The following is a 24326-nucleotide window of genomic DNA, read 5'->3' on the forward strand; positions in this document are numbered from 1 at the left end:
ACTGTGGTGTCATCGGGTTTGAGGTCATCTGTCATCAGTCTGAGAAGAGTTAGAGGTCATTGCTCATATGATGTCACTTGCTATGATGTCATTAAGGTCAAAGGGTGTTTGATCTATGCTTTCTGATAATGTAAAATCCACCAGACTAACGTGCATTCTTCATTCAAAAATGGAATTTCCAAACCAAAAGCTCTTCTCCTTCCAATTCAACTAATTACGAATCACTATCGAGGCCAGAAACCCCTTCTTTCCACGAGTTCTATTTATGTACACAAACGTTTCTGAGAATAAGGGCAGTAGGCTGTGAGCACGTGCATATCAGACTCGCACTCGTACCTTATGAATAAGTTCATTGGCTTACTGGTGAAAATCAAATTACATGATGTAAACCTTCATTGCTTCCTTGTTTGAAATAAATGTCTCAAGTGTAAAGTCAGAGGTTTCATTGCACAACGAAGGAGAGGGAACAAGCCGCGGCCTACGAATTTTATCATATTTATTCGAGTCTATCTTGTGATTACCAGCCGTGGCGAGGTTCGTTTCGATCAAAAGGAGTAATTTACCAATAATGAAAAAATCTGCTTTCTTTCCACTTAATCTCTTGCTGACTAGCCCGGGACGTTTAATGAACGTATGCTGAGCAGCGTTAGGCCTGTCTGTTTTCCATTGTTCAGGGTGCCTTGGTGATGGACCCTGAGAACAGTCCGCTGTTGTGCGCTGCTCACAGGATACAATCACAACATGCATAACTTACCCTGCCCTGAAAGAGTGCGCATTGAAAAGTGTTGTCTCCCTGGTAACCAGTGGTTCTGGGGAATGAGCCCTGATTAGGTGCCCCCCGAGCAGAGGGCGGGGCTGAGCTGCCGCGTTTCTTTCCCTCTGCATAGGTGGCATGTTCCCATGGTCTATTAGTTTTTGTCTTTTTGTGCCTGGCTTGACTTTTGAATGGTACTTTTGTCTCTTTTCTAGGAGCGGGCCTTTTTTCCTCCATACCCCCCTCCCTTCTCCCTCCCTAGCTCTCCACTACCTCTCTCGGGCTTTCAAGTGGTTCAGCGTGGCCTTGGCCTTGTCAGAGAATGTAGCACAGGATGGGGACCGCCCAGTGCACAAAACATTCCTCTGCACATCTGTTTTCACTTCTCACAGGCATGTCCCGTCGCAAAGGCTGCTGGGTGAGCAAAGAGCTGGGGGGGGGGGTGGTCACGGTCTCAGCCTTACGTAGGCCTGGACGTAGGCCAGGACTTGTCTTGTATAATATTCGTCCCTACGAGTAGTGTGAAGAGGCGCTGGTTCATGCTATAAACCTGTGAGGTAAAGGGAGATTTTAGTAAAGTAGTGAGTGGCCTTCCTTTAGCTCTGCCACACAAGTTGTGAGTGTTCTTTAACTTTTAGCGCTTTCCTGTCCACTGCTTGAGATCGGATGACAAAGTTAGTGGATGCCAGGCGGAATGTAGAGATTCTGTTATGGGTTCAGGGGGGTCACTCAAGAACTGTGAGCTCCCAGCTAGAATCGTATTTCTGTATATAGGCATGCCTGTTCCTCGTTTGAAACAGACGGTATCAGTAAAGATATGCCTGCTGACATTAAGTTCATTTATGGCTTCAAGTTAATCTTGTTTCATTTTGACAAAAAACCCAAGTTTCTTTCACAGAAATAAGAATTTTAAGTCCGAAGTTACTCGTATCTGATTACTCAAAAGCCGCCAGCAGGAATTTGGGTTATTGGTTGAGAGGGGTGAAACCCTACTAAAGCAGCAACCACAGTTCTTGTCAGGATGAAACACAAACAACCCCAAATGTACCTGTGCTTAACTGGTAGCTTGGCTCAAAAGCAGCCAGGTTTAAGTTAGAGGCAATGTGTAAAGCATTTATGCAGCACTTCAAAGAATAGTAAAGTGAAAGCACCAGACAAAATCCCAATTAAGAAAAATAGAGCAACATTAAATAAATGCTTGAGACCAAAACAACAGAAATCCAATCAGTAAAACCAGAGACATGCAGTTTTAAAGATTTAAGTGCAAATAATGCCTAAAGCACAAAATGCCACCTGGTTCTCTGGTTGTGCCGAATTGGGGCAAAGTCACAAGTTTAGGCCTACAGGGGGGCCGAATACAGGGACCAAGCTAGCCTCACTGAACAAAGTACCTAAAATCCTGGATGATGAGCATTGCTAGATCCAGTTATGGAGGATGCATTGCACAGCAGCGGTTCTGAGTGGCTGGGGCTATGGTGCACAGTCCTGCGTTGAGTGTGCGTTGTGCAACAGCGATTCTGGGGAGCTGTGGGGCTTCGCTGCAAGGTTCTGTGTCGAGGATGCATTGTGTAGCTGCAGTTCCGAGGAGTTGCGGGGCTGCGATGCAAGGTACTGCGTCGAGGAGGTATCAAAGAGCTGTGGGGTCCTGAGTCAGGGATGCTTTGCGCAGTGGTGGCTTTGATGTGGAGCTGTGAGGCAACACGTTGCAATGCATTGGTTCTGCTTGGATCACAGCTGTGCTGGCAGAGCTCCTCCAGGCCTACTTCAAAGGGTCCAGGACTGGGGGGGGGGGGTAAGAACCACAGCAGAATGTGTCCAGGTGCTGGGTTTAAGGTGGTTGGAACCCTTTTAGTCCCGCAGGCTCTGATCAGGAGGCCAGCAAGCTAGTCCTTGGAGTTACTTCAGTGGTCCTGGGTTTAAGATGAAGGTCCAGTCCATTTCACTCAGGCTGCAGAGTAGCAGAGCAGCAGAGTAGCGGTTCTGACTGCAGCACAGCAGTCCTTCTGAGTCTTGCACACGTCCAGAGGTTTACTGAAGAGTTGGGTCTGAGGGTCCACTATTTATCCTTTGTGCCAGCTTTGAAATCGGAGAATTTTCTAAAGGCTTCCACCCCAGAGGTGCTTGAAATTCTCTGCCTCCCTACCCTGGCCCCAGCTTGTCTGGAAGCACAAAAGACTAGTGTCAAACCCTTTGTGAGTGTGCTGAGGCAGAGGCTTTGTGATGTACAAGTGTGGTAGGTGACAGCTTCTCCCCCATCAAGTCAGAGATGGCCAATCCTGACAACACCTATTCCCCCTTTGTCTGCTGGAAGCAATACATAAAGAACAACTGCTAATTACACCTAATCATGTGACCCATGACTCAGGCTGCAGGCACCAAATAGTTGGGACAAGAAAATGCCAACTTCCCAAAAGTGGCTTTTTCAAAATTGTAACTTAAAGTCTAACTTTACCATAAAAGATGGTGTTGAATTACATTTCGTTAGACACCAAACTCAACATTTCGACCTGCTCCCAATTGAAAGTTATAACTTATCAAATGTAATAACGTAACCCAATGTTATCCTACGTGAGAGGCAGGCCTTTCAGTAGCGAAAAACAAATGTAAGAGTTTTTTACTACCAGGACATGTAAAAGTTAAAAGTACACGTCCAACTTCTTAAATACACTGAAACCTGCCCATGGGCTGTGAAGGGTCTACCCTAGCCGTGACATATGTATTAAAAATGAAGGTTAAGACCAGGTGAAAGGTTTATTTTACCAAGTCGAATTGGCAGTTTAACACTGCCCAAAGATGCTGCAATGGCAGGCTTTAGACATGTTTAAAAGGCTATTTAAGTTGGACACTAAGTGCTGCAGGCCAACTAGTAGCATTTAATTTACCGGCCCTTGGTACATGTAGTACCACTTTACTTGGGACTTACAAGTAAATTAAATGTGCCAACTGGGTGTAAGCCAATTTTACTATATTTAAAGTAGTGGGCACAAGCAATTTAGCATTGGGTAGCAGTGGTAAAGTGCACAGGGCCCTAAAAGTCAACAAAAAAGAGTTCAAAATCCAGGAGGGTGATTGAAAAAAGTTTGGAGATGACCCTGCAGAGAAAGCCATGTCCAACACCGCCCGTGTAGTAGGAGACAAAAGGTTTTAGATGAAAACACAGCACCTTGCACGCACACTCTGTTGCCAGCCAAAGACTACCACATGTGCCATTGCATGTCTGTAAACATCAGAATAGTTGTATTAAATTTGTGTAATTGCATAAAGCTTTACTGCTTCTGTCATGGAGCTTCTTATCTTAGTGTAGAACAGGTGGTCATCTCATGCAGGACAGTGAGTCTCATAATGTTTCAGTTTGTGGACGTCCTAAGCAGTGTATGTTGGGGGTGTAAGTTTCAGTTAGTGTTGCTAACTATAACTGGTGAATTTCTATGTTTTTTTTTAGTTCAAAACGTTAATGTTGTCATTGACAAATTCACCTCACTATAACGTTAGTTTAACCTTTGTATTTTTCAGTGAATTTCTAAGGTTTTCTATTAAACAAAAACTGATCTTTTTATCACACCCAACTATAACATTATTTTAACCTTTGTGTTTTTTTTGGTGAATTTCTAGAGGATTTTTACCGTAAAGTAATACCATACGTAGTGCCACCCCCCGCCGTTCACAACGTTCGGCCGTGTGCGGCAGGGATGCAGCCAACCCCATGCTGCGTACATCCTTCTGTTCTGCTTAGTGGGGGGTTGACCACAGCACTTGGCCCTGGGGACTCCATTCCCCAAGGTCTTTTTCTTTTTTAAAGGGGAGTGGGGCCATGCTGCCCCCCTCGCTGAGCCTCCTTAGGCCTCCGAGACCCCATCCTCCAGGCCTGTGCATTTTGTTACAGGGGAGGGGACCATGCAGCCTCCCCGAATAATTATCGGCCCCTGGGACTCCATCCCCCAGGGCCACCAATTTAAATAAACGGGAGGGGCTGAGTGGCTCCCCACCCTGAGCCCTGTTAAGCCCCGGGGACCCCATCCTCCAAAGCCACGCTTTTGAATAAAGGGGAGGGGGTGCTTATGTGGCCCCTCCTCCCCAGGCTGATTTCGGCCTGGGGATCCCATCTCCTGAGCAGTGGTGTCTGGCACGGCTCGCGGGTGGCTCGGAGAGGGGGGGGGGGCGCGGGACACAATGTAAACTTTAAAAAGAAATGCACTTACCTTGCTGCCTGGTCCCGCGTCTCCACTCCTGCTCTCCTCTGTCTCGTACTCCGGGAAGCACAGCCAGGCTCGCCCGACCAATCACAACTCTGCAATGCAGCATTTTGTTTGGTAAGCACCCAGGCTCCCCTGACCAATCACAACGCTGTAATGCAGCGTTGTGATTGGTCTGAGCGCCGTGGTTTGGTGCTCAGCCAGGGACTGGGGGCCTGGGCATATTCTCCATGCAGGCTTTAATGCAGCCTGCATGGAGAACAGTGTGCATGACTGTTTTGGGCATCCCGAGAGGGCCGGCCAAACAGTCATTAAGCACTTAGAAGGGTTCTACCACTCCTCCCCTGCTCTGCAGCCCCACCCTGTCACGCAAAGCTGCTGCAGCAGGAGGACAAAATAAAATGATAATAACATTACGTTATTATCATTTTCTTTTTTCGTTTTCTCACTGCTTCAAGTCAGTAGGGCAATGCTCCTCCGACTTAGTGGAGGAGCCGCCACTGTTCCTGTGGCCTGGAGTTCTTTTGAAGGGTAGCCAATTTATGCCCCAGGGACCCCATTCCTCGGTCCCCGGCATTATTTTGGAGGGGCAGGAAGAGGCACACGTGGCCCCCTCCCCAGGCCGATTTCGGTTTCAGGGATCCCATCACTTGAGCCTGGCATTATTTTGAGGGGAAGGGAGGCACATGTTGCTCACCTCCATGGGCCGATTTCGGGTCCTGGGGACCCCATCTCCCGAAGCCCGGTGTTATTTTTAGAGGGAGAGTTGCATATGGGGCTCCAAGCAGTACATATGTTAAAAGGGGAGGAGGGCTGCGCGGCCCCCTCCCCGAGCCACCTTAGGCCCAGGGGACCTCATCCCCCAGGACCTTGTGTTTTAAGGAGAGAGGGCCAATGGTAGTTATAGTTAGATCTACTTTTCCATAGAAAAAGAGTTTTTGGGTTGCTAATAACTTTGGCCTTGTTCAACAAATTTTCACATAACTTTAAAAAACAAAGTTTATCTATCCCAGCTCCTTCCTGGAAAGTTTTGGGGTGATCCGTCAAGCGGGGACCGAGAGAAAGGGGGGGTCCCAAAATGCAAAAACCCCATGCATCTTTCATAAACTTGTTTAAGATGGGGTACAGCAAAAACTGCTTAACAGAATGACACCAAATATGAGTTGGTGTACATCAGTTCAGTACTTTTTGACAAATTTGGGAAAAAAAATAATTGTATACTTAGACAGTTGGGTCTGCAAGAGTCTCGAGAGACTCTTGCGGGAGCGCCACTTTAACAACTGAGCATTTTGATTGGCCCAGGGAGCTTTATTTCGCTTGGGCCATCTCGCTCCCATCGGAGCCAGACCACAGCGAGCACTCTGATTGCCTGCCAGCAACATGAGAGAAATTACAGGACTCTGGGATTTAGTCTTTTCCGTCCTGAAGTTATAAAAAATAAAGGTATATGATATGGAGTTAGGGTAGATATATACTGCCCATCTAGGTCCCATGTGGGGGACACAGAGGCCAAAAACCCGGGCCAGGGAAACCTGTGTTTGCTGTCGCTTGGCAGGAGCATCTTCAAAACTCCTGCTAAGCGGGAGCAAACACCAAGGGCCACATGTACGTAGCTTTTTTCATGTTGCAAATGGCCTGATTCTTTGAATTGGGCCATTTGCGACCTAAAAATAACATTTTTCTATGTACAAAGATCCATTTTACGATTCGGTAACCTATTACGGAATCGCAAAATGGGTGAGTGATTCGGTATGAGGAAGGTTCGTCCCTGGAAGTTGAAATCGGCCAAGGGTAGGAGGGTCAGGCATGCCCCCCTACCCCTCAATATAATGCCTGGCTCCTGCGGATTGGGTGCCAGAGGCCAAAATCAGCCCAGAGAGAGGGGGCCATGTGCGCCCCACTCCCCCTAAAAATAAACAGTGTCTCTCTCCTTAAAAATAACACTGGGCCCCAGGGGATGGGGTGCTTGGGGCCAACATCATCCTGGGGAGGAGGGCCGCGCCCCCCCTTTATTTAAAAGAGTGGCCCTGGATGATGGGGTCCACTGGGCTTAACAAGGCTTTATTTAAATAAGTGACCTAGGGGGCTGGTTTCGCCCAGTGTTGATAACGGAGGTGCGGCCCCTCTCCCCTTAAGAAAATACACAGTCCTGGGGATTGGGGCCCCAGGACCTAAAGAGGATCAAGAATGGGATTTGTGCAACCCCTCCTCCCCCATAAAAAATGTTTTTTAAAAATACCCTGGCGCTGTGGAAAACACTGGTTGAAGATGGTGCGCAGCGTGTGGTTGGCTGTAGGGCCTGGTCGCATGCAGGGGTTGTATTTACATATGGTAATTAAGTAATAATATACATTAAAAAACCGTAGAAATTCACAGAAAAACCAAGGGTCATAGTAACGTTATAGTTACGTGAATTGTGATGTCATCAATAATGGTATTTGAGAGGTCATCAGTGATGTCATTGATGATGTTATAGAACATGCCACGAGTGATGTCATATGTAAGGTCATAAGCAGTGCATGGCAGGGGCACATGATAGAGCTAGTGCTGCTAAATATAACTGGTGAGTTTCGTTTTTTTTTTTAGTTCAAAATGTTAATATTGTCATTGACAAATTCACTATAACTATAAACTAACTTTCTTTGTTTTTTCTGTATATAAATGTATATGTATTCACAAAAAAAGCAAAAGTTAAAGTAACATTAAGGTTAGTTGAAGATTTCAGTGAAACTTAAAAAAAACAGAGAAATTCACCAATTATAATTATTTCTAGTAACAATAACTTGTGCCCTAAGGTGTAACTATAACTTGCTCCCCTGCTATGCACAGTCTTGTCCTCAATGATGAAATGTAAAATTTTGCAGTGATATTATCGATGTCATTACACACATCATCAGTGATGTAATATGTGAGGTAATTAGTAGTCCATGGCTAGGGCTAGGGCTTGAGTTAGAGATACCTTAGGACATATAACTATAACTGGTGAATGTCAGTGGTTAATGTTACATCTGACTATGACATCACTTTTAGCCTTTGGTTTATTCAGTGAATTCCCAGGATATTTTTAATGTAAAGAAAATATTTATTCACCTTACATGAAGACAACACCCTCCCATGCAAGGCTTTTGTCAGTGCGCAGTAGTGGGTTGCTTGCAGGGCCTGGCCTGTGGCCAGCCACTGCAGCCCCCCCGCCCGGGTAGCCAAACCCCGGCTGTGCGGGGCAGAAGGTTGGCCACAGGGCCTGGCCTGTGCCAATGTTTCTGTGGCCATGTTCTGCTGCAAACCCCAGCGTGCAACCAACCCTACGTCACACACCGTCTTCTGCAAGTATGAAAAGTGAGCCTATAGGCATTATCAAGGGTAGAGCATATCAATAAATATAAAGCAGATCTATCATCTGTTTCTAAAAATCACCAATATTTTAAATCAAACGTATATTTCTTTAATTCCCACTAAGCAATATTTATTAATATTGATTATTATAAAATGTTTAATAAATTGTTTGAAAGAAAACATTGTCTATGATCTTTCTTTTTACAAAGTTTTTATTACTACATTTTGTTGGCGAAAAATGTCAAAATAATAAAAATAACAAACATTTCTCTGACTCTTTCTTTTAACATTTTTTGGCCCAGAAAATGCAATTTTAAAAGCAACCACAAGAGGACCTTGCACTTTAGCTGAAGAGCATAAAACTCCAGCTAGGAAATAAAATATGGTAAGTTCCCTTAGGTCATTGGTTTAATGACCCAGGATACTTACTAATTTTTGGTTTTTTAATGCTGCTGGGAGGCTGCTGGACTCCCAGCAGCTCCGCACCCAACAGCATTAAAAAAGACTTGGTGGTGCCCCTATTGCGGCACCACCAAGTTCCAAAAAACATACAAAAAAGCTCTTCCAAGGCATTATTGGGCACTCCTTCAAAGAAGCAGTGAATTATAAATGAGCGTCTCCTGCCACTCATGCATTATTCATTTTTAAAAATAAAAGTATTTACTGTGGGTGTCCCGGGCCCTCCTGCGATACCCATATTTTACTTTTAGACGGGTGGGGCATATGGCCCCCCCTCCACGAGCCTTTGCAAGCCCCGGGACCCCATTCCCAAGGCCCTCTGTTTTTTAAGGGAGGTGGAGTGCCCCCCCACCCTATGGCCCCCACCCCGAGACTTCATGGCCTCGTGGACCCCATCCCCCTGGACCTCTGGTTGATGCCCTGGCGCTCACCCAAGGCACCCAAAAGCACACAACCTTGGGGGCTGTGGGGGGAGCACCATGTTCCGCACCCTGAGCCGGTTCCCCAGCCTGTATCATACATGGTGCTGGCAAAGCTGGCACTTCTGTATACTCTTGCCCAGGCAGGAGCAACTGTGAGCAAACTAGTGTTCCTTGGCCGGGAGAGTGTGAGCAGGGTGTGCCCAGACTCTCCCGGGTAGGGATGTAAAGTATTGAGACCCTGGGGATGGGATCCCCAGGGTAGATTCCAACACAGGTAGAGGGTCACACTGCCCCCCTCCACTTTTAAAATAATTTTGGCCTCTGGGATGGGATCCCCAGGGTCCATTCAGAGGCTTGGAGAAGGGCATGTGTGCTCCTTCCTCTATTTTGAAAAAACTGGCCCTAGGGATGGGGTTCCTGGGACCCAAAAGGGACTTTGGGAGGGGGATCTGCATGCCTCTTCACCTTTACTAAACATTTGGCCATGGGTATGGGGTTCCCGGGAACCATCTGTGGCTCGGGGAGGGTGTATGTGTGCCCCCTCCCCTTTTTGATTTGTACACTGGAGGGGGGCCCTCGGGCTCATGTGTGGCTTGGGAGGGAGACGCATACCCGCCTCCCCTTAAATGTATATTGAAAAAAAATCCAGCAGGTATTAAAAACAAAAATTATTAAATAGGTGCAATCCTGCAGGAGTCCCATGGGGCCGCAATATTAATTAAAAAAAATTGGGCCCTGGGGGTGTAGGGGTCTTTCTGGACCTCCCACAGGGCCCAGGGAGACAGGGTATCCCTACCTTGCCTCCTTATATTTTTGTTTTTAGTTTTAATTTTTATGAATGCTTTGGGCTTAACTGCTAGTTTCATCCAAATTTCTCTCTCTAGTCAATTACACTTTCCCATTCACTAATTGTAATGGTTTAATTGCTAATGCTATTACTACTGTGTGCCCCTGGTTTTTTAAGCTTCCTTGTTTGCCCTCCTCACCTTGATGCGACTTAGCTATCGCTATAGGTTATTCTGGGAGCCATCTTGACATCCATGTGAACTGTCTGCTTACTCCTTCTTGACCTAGATTGTAGCGTATTCGCTTCACCATCCTAGTGTGTGTCCACTTAACTCCCTTCGCTCACCGATGTAGTTCATCCTCACCATCCTTCTAACTTCATCCAGACTTCCTCTGTCTCCCCCAAACCCGTAAGTGCTCTTGGTTTTATCACTAGCTTCTTCTGTGGAACTTTCATTTCTTCTCTGCCGCTGCCTGAAATTTGACTTTGGAATTCACCTAGTTTTTCGATTATTCCACAACGGCAATATGCGAGCCTCTACATTTTCTCCTTGTGCTATTCCAGTGGCTTCTTTGTATTGATGGTTTTGTTTTGATACTGTGCTGAACATTTTGTGGCTAATAAGTACAGTAACTGTGCCAGATGTTTATGATGATTATATTCCCTCTATGGATAGGTGATTGATTTTGATTCCCTTATCAATGCAGTATAAAACCATTTAAAGAAATGTCTGGCTATCCAATATGGTTTCCTTCCTCTCTATCCTGGCATCATAGGTACAGATTCTACAGTTGGGAGTAAGGAAGTGCTTGATCATAGAAATGCAATAGAGTGAAAATGTAAGTGGCACCCCTACCCCTATGCTCCATCCTTTGTCCATTACCTGCCCTCCTTATCTGCCATGTCTTTCCAACCCAACGCTTCTTTATGGGCGCTGAAGGTTGCGCTCAGCCTTCTTACCTGGTATGTGCTGTCTTCTGTCTTGAAGAGTATGCTTGGGTTTTGCTGGCTGTCTGGCGGCTTTAGATGCACTTTTTGTTCATTCTGCACAATGCAGCCTGGTTCCCGTGAGTTGGTAAAAGGAGCTTATTTCCATAAATTTGATCCAGCCTATTGGTGTCCAACATTTGGGGCCAGATGTACGACCCTTTTTTGCGCTCGCAAGCGGGAGATTGGCCCATTTGCGACCGCAAAGAAGGGTAATAGCATGTACAAACGCTATTTTGTGAGTCACTGACTTGCAAAATAGCGTTTGCGACTCTCGCTTTTAGGAAGGGGTGTCCCTTCCTAATAGCGAGACTCACAGCCATGTACTATTGTTTTGCAGCCGCATTTGCGGCTGCAAAACACTTCCCGTTTACCAAATATTTCAAGTAGGTGGTAAACCACTCCCAAACCAGAAGGGGTCCCCAGGGGACCCCTTCCCCTTTGTGAGTGTGTGAAAATATATTTTTAAAGAGCAGGCAGTGGTCACACAGACCACTGCCTGCCCTTATAAAATGAAACTGAAAAGTTTCATTTTTCTTTTTGAAATGCATCCCATTTTCCTTTAAGGAAAAGGGCTGCATGAAAAACAAGCATTGGCATAGTCAATAGGTCTCGACCAACAACATCAACTGTTGCATGGCTAAACACTTATAAGGTCCCAAGGCGAGACCTATTGGCTATGCCAATGCTTGTTTGTTTGGTGCCTGGGTCAATTTTTTTGTGTCCCTTTCTGACCCTGAACCTGGGAAACTTTAGCGGCTCTGTGGGCCGCACAGCGCTTCCGGGTAGCCGCATTTCATTATTTTGCCTTGAGTGGCAGAGAACATTTTGTCCTGCGGCCGGCAGGGACCATTTTCATCCCCTTTCTTTCCTGCTATTTTTTTGCACTTCACAGAACTGAAAAAAAGTTACAATGAATTCAAGGAGATAACCATTGCCAATTCACAAACTCTGCGTGGAACTATCCGTCATTTCTGGATTTTTACCAACAGCCCATTGGATCTTGAAGAACAATGTTAACAGGGATTTAAGTGGGATAAAAAAAAAACTGTGGGGGGGAGGGGTCTCATAGGGGCGTGGCTGGTGTATTCAAGGGTGTGTCTTAAAAGCACCTAAGCTGAAGATCTATGCTTAGCTTTGTGGTATTTCGTTACTTCTGTCATTACATTCAGATATATATAATACAACAAGTAGCATTACACTTACAACAAGCCAGTACTATTGGCTTTGTCACAGGGTGTTGGTTGCATAACATGAATAAGCAACAACCATGGATTCGTAGTATAGAATATTGAAAATGCTTCAGTTCTGAAGTGATGAGACTGTGAAAGAACTATAACGAGTTTCTTTGAAGTCACATCAGAGACAGTAAAGGGTGGCACTGCTGCAGAGTTAAGAATCATGTTTTTTAATCCAGAGGGTGAGGGCAAAAATGGAGAGCCCGATAGAGACCCGTATCAGCACCTGCTTTATAGAACTGTCTGTGCTGAACACCGGCAAGACCCGGCCCACTTAAAGCCCTGAATGTTGAAAGCTAAAGTACAACGTACTGTTTGGCGAAAACGCCTGGACAGGCTGAAGATGTCACGCAGAGCGCAGTACCACCTGGTAAATTAGTGGTATTGTCATATCTGGATTAAAAATTCACCAGTTTGGGAGACTCTTCCGAATGACTTGGTCTGCTCGTGTTTTTTTGCTGACTCATCATGTTGTCGGAAAAGGTCCCGTGTGTGGATTTGATTTCTCATTTCAATTGGCCTCAGCAGTCCGTCCGTACCTCACTCTCCTGCGGCTGTTAGTAATTTAGAGTAATAAAGAGCCGGTATGTGTGACATCACCGGGCGGCCATCAGCTTTCATGCAAATCTCTGCACCAGTTTCCTGGCTCTCCTCTCTGCAGGCCAGCTGTGAGAGCCCAGCCGGGCTGGAGTGGAAAGAGAGAAGAAAACGCGAGGAATACAGGAAGAATACGTGGGCAGTGGGCGGGTGGAAGCGTCCTCTGTGTGGGAGGCGGGGGCAATTAAGGACAGGGTAGGAAGGGAGATTAATTGCTAAAAATAAAAATGTACATTCGACTTTAATTACATATTTATTTTCCGCCTTTGGAAAATGCAAGCCTTTGAAGTGCTCTAATGGCGGCAGCAGGTGGGAATGACCTCTATGTGGGAGGACGCAAACTAAATGTGAGCAGTGGGCGAGTGGAAGCGTCCTCTGTGTGAGAGGCGGGTGCAAGTAAGGACATGGTAGGAAGGGAGATTAATTGTTAAAAACATGCACTCTCGTGGATTTCGGCAAAAATAAAAAAGTACATTCTACTTCAATTGCATATTTATTTTCCGACTTTGGAAAATGCAAGCCTTTGAAGTGCTCTAACGGGGGCAGCGGGTGGGAGGACGCAAACTAAACGTCGGTAGTGGGCGGGTGGAAGCGTCCTCTGTGTGGAGGCGGGTGCAAGTAAGGATGGGGTAGGAAGGGAGATTAATTGTTAAAAATATGCACTCTCATGGATTGCAGCAAAGAAGGATAACTATGTACACGAAAGTCAGCCTTGGCTCGAGCTTAAACATGGTGTGCAAATAATGAAAGTGAAACTGATACAAGTGATCGCGTGCCATGCAAAAACATGAAGCTGACAAGGAGGGAGTGGGAGAAGGGAGGGGATAGGAGAGGGCATTGACGCGCGCGCTGAAAGAAGCCAAATGGCAGCTGTGCACATCGCGCGCGCGCTTGTGCACGTAATAGCAAGCTGGTGGCCGGCAAGGAAGCACTTTTAAAAGCAACTACTAAATGTCTCGCCAGGGCAGCGCATGCGCTGGCTCAGGCGAGACCTAGAAACCTGCTTTTTTTTAAAAAAGTAGTCCCAGACATGGTGGTCTGCTGACCCCAGTAGGCCACCATCCCTGGGAATGCTAGCCATTCCCAATCGGTAACAAATTGTGCTTGCCTCATGAATATTGATGAGGCATGCAACTTGCAACCCCATTGGGTATCGCTAACAGTGTCTGTGACACTGTTGTACATTGCATTTTGCGAGTCGCAAATTGTGAGTCGCAAAGTGACGCAATTTGCGAGTCGCAAAATGTAACGGTCGTACATCTGGCCCTTGGTCTCCAAAGTCTTGATCCATGTCAAACCATGGGTATCCACATGGGTAAATGTACACGGTAGATAAATGTGATTTATTTACATACTCCGTGATTGTCCTAAAAATCGGGCATCCGACCCACGTAGACAGTGCTGAATACCTCTCCTCAAGACAAAGGAATACATGTGAGGCTTCCATTCCTGTAAAGAGGGCTCTTTATCTTTCCCTATCAGTAGAGAATCGCAAATTGTTAGTACTAGAAAAACTAAAATCATCCCTAGAATCTTAATTGTCAGCAAGAAAATGTCAAAGGGTATACGACAGGGATTCACAGTCGACTTGTTCCTGCCGGATAGGAGAAACAGTAGATTGAAAACACCCTGGGCTACCCTTTTCATGTTTTTACCCTGGGCTACCCTTTTCGTGTTTTTAAGACATGAACCATGCTTATGTAGTGGTTGATAACGTGATAATACGGATGCCTAAAGTCTGGGCCATGGGAGTTCTGCGATGCTCTGGTGTTTTCTGCCTTGTTATGGATTCCCAGCACTTGCGACATAATCCGCACGGTCTGCGGATTTCAAGAAAAAAATCTTTCTTTCTCATATAGATTCAGAAGTTGCTAAAACACTGCTTATTGAGTGGGACACATCTCCCGCAATTTTACTCCGGACACATATCAACTGTTGATTGCTGCGCTCAGACATTAAACAAGTGCGAGTTTTGCTCACACTGGGATGTTTAATATTGCTTATAATTTTGTTGAGTTAATGCGTGAACTGCTGACACTAACAAGACGGAAACAGTGAGCAGCGATTGTGTCTCTCAGTTTCTTGGTTTTTCCCTGTCCACTTTATGCATTAACGGAGAAATTCCGAGTTCTGTGTATGCACTTTATACACTGGATGTATAAAAAAGTTGCTCGTCTGTGCTCTGAGCCAGCTCACCTGTGCACGAGAAGGCCCCTGCTCTTGATCTTAAGAAAGCACCTTTTTGTGGTGTACTTGCATAATAAATATGTACTGTGCTGCACTGTTCTGCAGGGCAGTGGTTTTATCGGAAATAGATGATTCTAGAGCCACTTGTTCGTGAGCCTACAGGAAACCACAAACAAAGACCACCTTTAAAGCAGAGCTGTGGGATGCGCCGAATTAGAGGGGCTTGGCTTTAAAGCTGTTTGTACCCCTAAGTAGATTTCAGCTACGTGTAACGTTGCATATGTTTTACATCATTTGTTTTGCTCCGGTGGGTTGAAAACAAAGTGTAAACGTATGTCCCTGTGCTTCCTTTAAAGAATAACGCAGTAATTATTGGTAAATAACATTTTGTACAGTTTATGCTGAGCGTAGTTTTCTTTCCTAAGAAACCTTGGCATTTTGTACGGTGTTGGTATCCAAATTGTATCAACGTGTGTTAAAATACCAACATAGTTCTATAAAACCACAGAATGTGCAATATAAATGCTCTTTAATTGCACACATTTTGCGATCTTCCCTTGCCGCATAACCTAGATTACTAGGCCGCATAATTTGTACAGTGGTTGCTCTAAACGGCCAGTGGGAATATCAATAGTTTGAGATTTTGATTTGAGTTTCACTGTTTTTAACTCGATATTGAACCCATTTTTGCTTCAAAAGCTACAGGGGGTGCGAGGTAGTGTACCTCAATGTAAACACCAGCGACACATTCTTGCAACCTTGATTAGGACATAGTTACAGTTGGGCACATATTATTCAGATCATGTTTTTCGAGACTCTGTTTTTGGTTAATTATCTTGTTTGAGAGAACTTTACTGCCACCTATTGACCACAGAATATAGTTTCAGCTCTTTTGCAGCACGATAGATCATCTTTACCAGAGCGAACAAAATACTGAAAGTAAGGGATCTGTGAAGGCGTATAAATGAACATGTTTTGTAATTTCTTTTATTTAGCTTTTAGTGTTTCGTAAATATTTCCGACTAATCAAAAACTAGATGTAACGATTTCTTATTTGTAAAATGACAGCACATTTTGGCCACATATCAAATTACAAACATCACAACTTTTGAACTTAACTGCCATGCGTGTGGTTTCGATTTGTTTTCGGCAGTTGTTGTCTTTATGTTGCGTATTTAAGTAAATGGGTGAACCCACGTGTGGAAAGCTAGTCTCCACTCTTTTTGTGTAATCCTTTTTTGACGTAAGGTGGGGATGAATGGGTGTGCAAAGAAAGAGGGTCGGACTGCGATAGAAAGTAACCAGGGCACCAAAATAAAAGTAACTCTCATTAATGAAAGAGATATCTAAAAAAAAAAGTGGGCCTCATTTTCAAATTAGGGCTCTTTTGAAGTTGAGAAAGACATGCTGTGCATGTGTTTTGCAAGGAATTGGAGACTGCATGTATCTGTGGTTGCTGCAAGCAATGCTTGTGGTAATACCACGGAAACTAACTGTAAAACCAGCCCACCAGATCATAAGACAGGCCACAATCAGACATTTTTTTTTAAACTGGCCCACACACTACCCTGTCAGACCAGCTCTTCTGGAACTGCCGAAATGCCCTCCCTATACGTCAGTCCAACCCTGCACAGAAACCACAATAAATGACAATAAAGCACCTGCCCGCGACCACCCGTTACCAAGTGATGTCAATTTATTTATTTTTTCCATGTTCCTCTCGGAACCAATTGGTACTTCAATGCCCCCAACAGGATGGATGCCGGCAATTGCGGGGGCCGGGAAAAGCAAACGGGCGAGAAGAGCACGCAGTGCTTAATTTGTACGAAACGTAAGTGCCAGGGCCCTCGTCAGGAGGCCACTGCCGCTTGCACCACCCATTGCCCCTGCCAGTGTTGCTAATATAAAAAAACTAACGCAATTACTAACCCTCACACTCCTATAAGTGTGACAGTTAAGAGTATTCCAGGCCCCCAAAGCTAAATGAATGTCTTGCCCGCAGCTATTAGTCATTTTAATGTATATGTTAATTAATAAACAACTGTTGTTCTGCTCATCCCTCAATTAGCTAAACAGTGCAACCAGGTAGCAGACTGTAATAAGCGCTGGTGTTGACAATTAATTGCCGGTACCGGGCTCCGGAAACCACAGGCTCAAATTAAGCACTTAGACCTTGTATAAGGGAGAACCAGACTGGTAACCTGTTTAGCTGCAAAGTGACGTTTTCCGGAGCCCTGCAATCTTCTCCATGACCCACCAATATCTCTCCCACAGAACACACCCAGTGACCTCCCTCGAGTTATCCTAATTTCTTAAAGTTAACACTTTAATATAATCTTCAAAACATTGTTTTATGTCGTAACCTCCTTGATAAGTCCCCGTCTTTATTAATTCTTTCGTTCCAATCCCCTGCAATTTGCCTTAACTGCCCCTCAAGGTTTTTCATGCTTTCTCTGTTGTAAAAAGGCTTTCTCCCTGCCTCTACTTAGGAGAAAGTAACATTTCCCCTCTATGGATTACCCTGGACTTGCCGCGCTGTCGAACAGTGGTTCTAAACATCTCTTTTGAATAGCTCTTTCCTTATTTGCAATAGGGCTCAGACCGTACAAAGATGTAGGAATAACTTTGTACCCCTTGTGTATCAGTCACATCCTATTCGTTTACACCATGTTCCTTATTTCGCGCCACGCTATTTATCTCAGTGGCTTGGTTAAGACAATGGTCCCTATTTCAACCACTTCTCCCGCACCATGATTTTTATGTTGGCGACTTTTTTTACTCTGTGTCACTTATATCCTCGGACCTTGAGCATTATCATGGCAGTGCCTACTCCTTTGCTTTTCTCTCAGGCCTACAGGCTTGCGTAATTTCCACTCATGCAGACATTCGTGTTGACTCCACCTGCGCGAGGTTCTACCCAAGCCCCGTCTATTAACCGTTCCCCATTAGATCTAGTACGTTTCTCAGTCGTGCTCGGAAGCATTTGCACTTTGTTTTCATGGTTGTATGTACTTCTTGAACCCTATAAAGCTCTGCTCACCAGCCTCCATCTCTTTAAAGGGGGGAGCCCTGGTCTCCATTATGCCTACTGCACCTTTCTAGTGTATTATGCTCCTGCTGCTTGTCAAGCCTTGCCCATGTCTATATTATTCTGGTCTCTATTAGCCCGGCCTCTTGTTCGTCAGATTTTTTATTGAGCCCTTCTAATGGTTCCAAGTCTTGAGCCTTGCCCTCGTGCGCGCACAGGGTTCCCTGCATTTTTATTGAACTCTCACGGGAATTTCCTCTGCTTGGTGCTCTCTGTGTTGATGCCAACAACGACGAGCTCTCCTTCTTCTGCCCCTTCCTTCTACTCTTCCCCAATGCTCACTCTGTTAACTTAAGGAGTCCCCACACTCAGTTACTTCAGGGCCACTGGTTTAACTCCTTCGTGTCTGCTCTCTCCCTACGTGTGAACCCATGGGCCCTCTGTCACCAACAGGCAACAGGTTTCACAAATGACTAGAGATGGCTGGAATTCGTGATGATGGGCAGATATGTTCACTGTATTCAAAAGGATTAGTAAAGGGACAGTTAATTATAGATTCTAGGAGACCCTGTCTAATTATGAGAGCAGACAGACTTTGAAACCAGATGTCATGTGCAGGGTTCATCTTGATCACTAAAACATTTCAAATAAAGCCTTGATGAAATAATCAATACATGTGTTTAGCAGTGACCCCTGCATCCCAGCAGGCAGGCCAGATGCGGAGGTTTGGAGAGCAGCCTAGTATAAGATAGACGAAGCCATGTTGCCTTAAATAGAAATGTGTTATAAACGTGAATTAACAAGCAGATAAAGGCTAATTACTTTTAAAAATGGACTGCTCCAGATTATTTTCTCAAATCCAGCAATAGGTTTATCATAGGATGGATTTCTTTCAGCCTTTGTTTCATTTTTATTTTCAGATTGACAAGGGCCTGGCATCTCCTTCAACAATAACGTTTTTGCAAAAACCATGACAAAACAGGCAAGCATTGACCAAGCTAAAACTCTGGCAACCAACACTATACCTATTGGCTTTACAAATACTTGTTTTATGTAGATCCAGTGTAAGGCCACCCAAATTGAATACACTGGAGCAATAAAGAAAATGTTTTACAGACGTTTTCTCCATTGTTTGCAGTCTGCCGAAAAGTTAAGCTGCCACTCCTAGTATTAGCTAGAGAACAACAGTGACTGCTTATTTTTTGTTGATGACTGGGGACAGGGAAGCACCTGTTTTAAAAGTTTAAATTGAGGATAAGCTGCATACCTGTCCCTCCGTGGATTTGTGAATAAGTAAGTGATCAATGCAAAATAGATTTCAAGTTGTGCACCTGTGACACTGCACTGGGGTGGTACAAGGACTATTGCCAACAGAGATGGTACTAAAGATGAGTTCTACTGCCTGCCACCAACACCTCTCTCATCCTTAAATTTAATTTGAGCCCACTGTCAGAAATTGGGTTATAACATCGGGAGTGGAATGATACCTGCCAACGTAATAAACACAATCTGGTTAGGTCAAATCACAATTCTGAGAGAATCTCTTCTCAGTCCCTGGTAGCTACAGCACAATCAGCAGGCAATCCCCAGAGACGTCTGTGTTACTTTAAGGCTGTACTAATCATTTTAAAATACAAAAAAGTAATACAACTCAAAACCAATTTATAAACCTAAAGAACAATTTAATGAGCAAAATATACCAAGTTCATTAAAATTGGTTAATGAGAACCAGAGGTATGAATTTTTAAAGTTGCAAGGCAAAAATCGCCTAGAAAAAAGAAAGTGCCATTGAAAAACAACAGTTGATCGGGACCGAGACACAATTTCAGGCCAACCATGATGGAGCAGAGGCAGTTAGACGTAGTTTACACCAAGGGGGTTTTGCTAGTCAAAGATTTTACCTTCTTACTTAGTCTAGAGCTGCTGAGAAAGTTTCTCATGGTGAGATCTGTAAACCATACCTTCTTAGATCAGACATTGGCAACCATATCTCCTTCCAGCAAGTCCTCTGTGATCAGCTGTACCCTCTTGGAGTCAGGAGTCCTATTTTTTTGTGCCTATAAAGCAGGCAAACAGGAGGCCAACCACTTGACTTTTGGAGACTCTTGGAGAACAGTTCACATGTCTAGGTGCCAGCAGAAGCCAGGAGTCCTTGAGTTCTTGAGCAAATCCTCTTCTTCCCGTAGGAGTTAGGAGCTTTTTTTTCCAACCGGGCCTTCTTCTTTAGGTGGAGTTGTCCCATTTCTAGGAATGGTCTGAGAAGGTGGTGGTTGAGATGCCAGATTTATCTTGTGCACTGGTCAGTGACTGGAGAAATTCCCCCTCCCCATTCCTAATTATTTTCTCACAGTACCAGCACCTCCTTTTGTAGCATTTTCTCTTTTCCTTACATTAAAAATTACTCAGGAACTCATATTTCAATATGGCAGAAACCTTTGGTTACCCGTAGTCCACCCATCAGGTTTTAGTCCACTCCCTTGTTTATATGAGTTCTGCTCCCACCTGACAGGGTTCAATCTAATTCTCTCCGCCACTGTGACTAAAGCCTAGCTGTCTAGGGTGATCCTAGGAATTAATAGGAGAAGCCTTCCCTGGTATCTCAAAGTCAAAAAGAGGTAGTGCTAAGGATTTCCATTGTTCTGCCAGTTGTTCCTGTCCACTTCTTGCTAAGTGGTGAGCCGCTAATGCTCATCTGCTATTCTTCGGCTCCGAGGCAGGTTTTTGTCCTCCACGCCAGAGTTGTTAACTGTCCCAGAAAAGGATGTTTATTCTAGCTCTGGAGGTGCGATGCATGGCAGAACTGGTTTGAAGCCAGTTCTGGCTAAATCAGTCAGAAGTTCATTTTTCTAAAGCTACTTTTACACTTCACCATTAAATCCAATTAAGTCGTATCTGAATTTGAAGCCAATTTTGTTAGCTTTTACCCTGGTAGAAATAGGGAACATATACTTTAATCCCATCTAGGCCTGTTCAGGGACAAGTCTATAAAGCCTACACACTCAAATAGCTTTTGCGCTTTATTTCATTGTGTCATTGTGAGAGCACACTAACTCCAATAGGTAGTATGCCTTATTTTTATATATCCACACACTGCCCTGTGGGCTTTCAAGACGCACTCTTGGAGTGAATGATAAATATATAAAAAATAGGCTTTTCCTGCATGAAAAATGCATTTTTCCTTGCCCTGCATCACTACAGAGCATTTAAACTGCAGCCCAGCCAGCACACAGGGCTGCTTCTGGTAGACATATATTTTTGTCATATATGTTGGTGGTGTGAATACACACTAAAGCCGACATATGACATTTAACTTCCATGCCATAGGTGTGTTTTCTTCACCATTTAAAATGGTCATACATAGTTAAAAAGTTAAATAGAGATTTAAATAACATACACAGTGAATTTGGCCAACTGGGTGAAAATAATTTTACCACTACTATTTTATAGCTGAGGCACAAGCACGGTGTCACTGAGTAGCAGTGCTACAGTGCACAGAGTCCTAAAACATTCTAAATAGTGTCCATTAAAAAATGGCAACAAATCTTGGTTGACTATGCAGAAAAGGCGAATTTGCTAAACCCCCAGTGATGTAAAAGGTTACAAGGCTTCACGTAGCAATAAACCAGTTTTGTTGGGAATCCTTCCGCATTAAGAAGGGTCTATTTACGACCTGTGTTTGTAATGAACTAATGTCCAACCAATGAAGCAAAAAGGCCTGCAGACTGATATGAACTTTAAGTCAGAGGAACTTTGAGTAGCTCCTCTTTCAAGAGATTTAGGACCTAATTACAACTTTGGTGGTATGGGAGCGGACCGCCATGGCAGCGCCTTGCTCTCACACCACCAAAGCCGCACTGGCACTGCCTGCCAGATTATGAGTTTCCGTGGGTCTGATGGGCGGTGCTTTGGTGGTCCCACTGCGGTGCCCATTAAAAAGACACCGCAGTGGAAGCACCAGCACCGGCCGTTCCTGCACAGCATGTACTGTGAAGTCCAAGCCGTACAGGAAAGGGTGGGAATGCACACAGGTGGGCACAACATGTGCCCCCATGCAGGCACCCCATGGCCCGGAAGAAACAGGGGGCCCTTTAGGGCCCCCCTTGATTCCTCACCACCACAAGTTTCATGGCGGCCTCACCGCCATGAAAACCGTGGCGGTGAGGAAACTCCTAATATGCTTGGCGGTGCTGCAGTGGCACCACCAGCATATTAGGGCCTCTCACTGCCGTGCCACGGGATCCATGATTCCCGGTGGTTGCGGCGGGCCTATGGCAGTCCCACCGCCGTAATTGTAATACGGCAAGTAGATCGCCTGTCTGGCGGTCAAGGGACCTCCACCACGGGTTCAGCAGGCCAATGGACCGCCAAACTCGTAATCAGCCCTTTAGTGAGGAAGAGAAATAGATGAAAGAAATAATCTGAGAATTAGTACTGAGATGTTCTTTCCCAGTACTGGTTGGTTCCACCACCCCTCACTCCTGCAGAAAGTCTTGCAGGGTGGATATTTGACTCTGTTGAACTGACATGATTCAGTATGCACCACAACACCATCTTTACCCATTTAAAGGTGCAGGTCATGACTCAATGCTTCTCAAAGGAATAAAGGTTACCTGGATTGCATCAAGATGGTTGTCCTCCTTTAAATAAATCCAAAACTGACTGTTTTCTTGGTGCACCAAGAAGAATTTTGAAAGGATTAGAAGGTGGGGGATCCAAAGATGATTCCTTCAAAAGAGCACCTGCATGTCCAGCTTAAACTATGAAGTGATTGTGTCAGATGTGAGGGTGTTAATTCCTAGTTTCTTCAAGCTCCAGTTTCTTCTAGAGGGAATGCTACACTGATTGACTTGGAAGTTGCAGAATCTAGATAAATATAGTGCATTTGGAGTTCAAGACCATTTCTGTCCATAACATTAGTTGTAGGTCAGATGTTAATGTCCAAAAAATTTTGCATTCGATGATTGTTGTTCACACACCTTGAGGTCTGACAAATAAATGAGGTTCATGCGTGAAATAATAGTGCATATTTTGCCTTGTGGGGCCAAGTTTCCCACTTCTGAAGTTACATGACCAGCACTAGATACCCATTCAGGCCACTGGCCTATTAGCACATGCCAGCAGAATTACAAGGATGTCCTTGACACAGTAATTGTAATTTAGATAAGGTCAGTTTTACAGATATGTAAAACTTGTGTGTGCTTTTACACATTTCTAGTGTATATCCATATATATGACTAGCATTCGCTCACACAAGTAAATAAAAATGAGGGCAATTTGAAACTTTTAAAATTTCAATTAAAATGAATGAAACCAAAGACAAGGTGCTGCCAATGTAGTATGCTGATACGATAACAGTAGCAGTGTCAATGGCTCGCTTTATTGTTTAATTTGTTTATATTTAAAATGGCATTGAAGACACACAACTGAAAGAGATCATATCATCTTTTTTGTTGCAAAAACATAAAACATTGAACTTTGATAATAAACCCATAATTGATATTCCCATATGTGTTGTTATTTTTCAGTCAGAGATTGGATATCCGAGCTCAAGTTGCAAATGCCTTCTTATCAAAGTTCCAGTTGACTTCGGATGAAATGAGCGTTCTTCGTGGCACAAGGGAAGGTCCATTGACAGAGGTAAGTTGTTGCATATACATTTTATGTACACAGACAATTTTTATTCTAATGGTTTATTGCCATAATGTGTGGCTGCAAGAAAGAACCAGAAATACAATGACATTTTTTTCCACACTTTTTAAGCTCTCAACTTTGCTGGGAGAAGTATAACAATAGGCAGAAAAAGTGAAATAATGCCCTCTAAGTTAGCCATCCATTGTATCAGCCGCAATGGAACAGTGGGTAAACTCTACTCCTTGGAGTTTTCGGAACAGAACAACCTCAAGGCCCGAATTATTGATATGGCCTTATCGTTTTTTTGGGGGGAGCTATACCGGTGATTAGCAACATATCTTCCAGTGAAGCAGACCGCTTAAGCATTGAAGGCTGGCTGTAGTTCATTAGCAAGCTTCAACTTTTCTAACGCCTGACCGCAGCCAATTTTTATTTAGGTGTTAATTAGAAAGTGTTGACAGACAAAAAAGAAAGGTAAATTGTGAGGTGTCTCCCATGTCAAGGCAAAGCAAAAAAACAGCAACATCAAACTGGTAGTCTTACTTCATTTTAATGTTTTAGATGTAAAGTTTGTAGAAGTTAGTAGTTGCAAAAAGTGTTTGAGCTAAATGATGGTTGTCAGTGCCTGCAGTTATGTTGCGTGAGTACCAGCCAAGTTCTTCGAGAAGAGAATTTGTACAGTCTTCTTCATGAAAACCTTACAAAGTCAA

The 24326-nt window shown here is 44.4% G+C and overlaps 1 protein-coding gene across 1 annotated transcript in view; it reads left to right on the top strand.

Moving 5' to 3' along the window:
• The window catches only part of COG6 (component of oligomeric golgi complex 6), a 472069-nt gene that overhangs the window by 132460 nt on the left and 315283 nt on the right, over nt 1-24326 (top strand). Inside the window, exon 5 of the mRNA XM_085621768.1 lies at nt 23511-23622. Coding sequence (XP_085477894.1) covers nt 23511-23622 — 112 coding nt within the window. The remainder of the gene's footprint in view (nt 1-23510; nt 23623-24326) is intronic.

This window comes from Triturus cristatus, chromosome 8 (assembly GCF_964204655.1).
Source record: "Triturus cristatus chromosome 8, aTriCri1.1, whole genome shotgun sequence".
Classification (NCBI taxonomy): domain Eukaryota; kingdom Metazoa; phylum Chordata; class Amphibia; order Caudata; family Salamandridae; genus Triturus; species Triturus cristatus.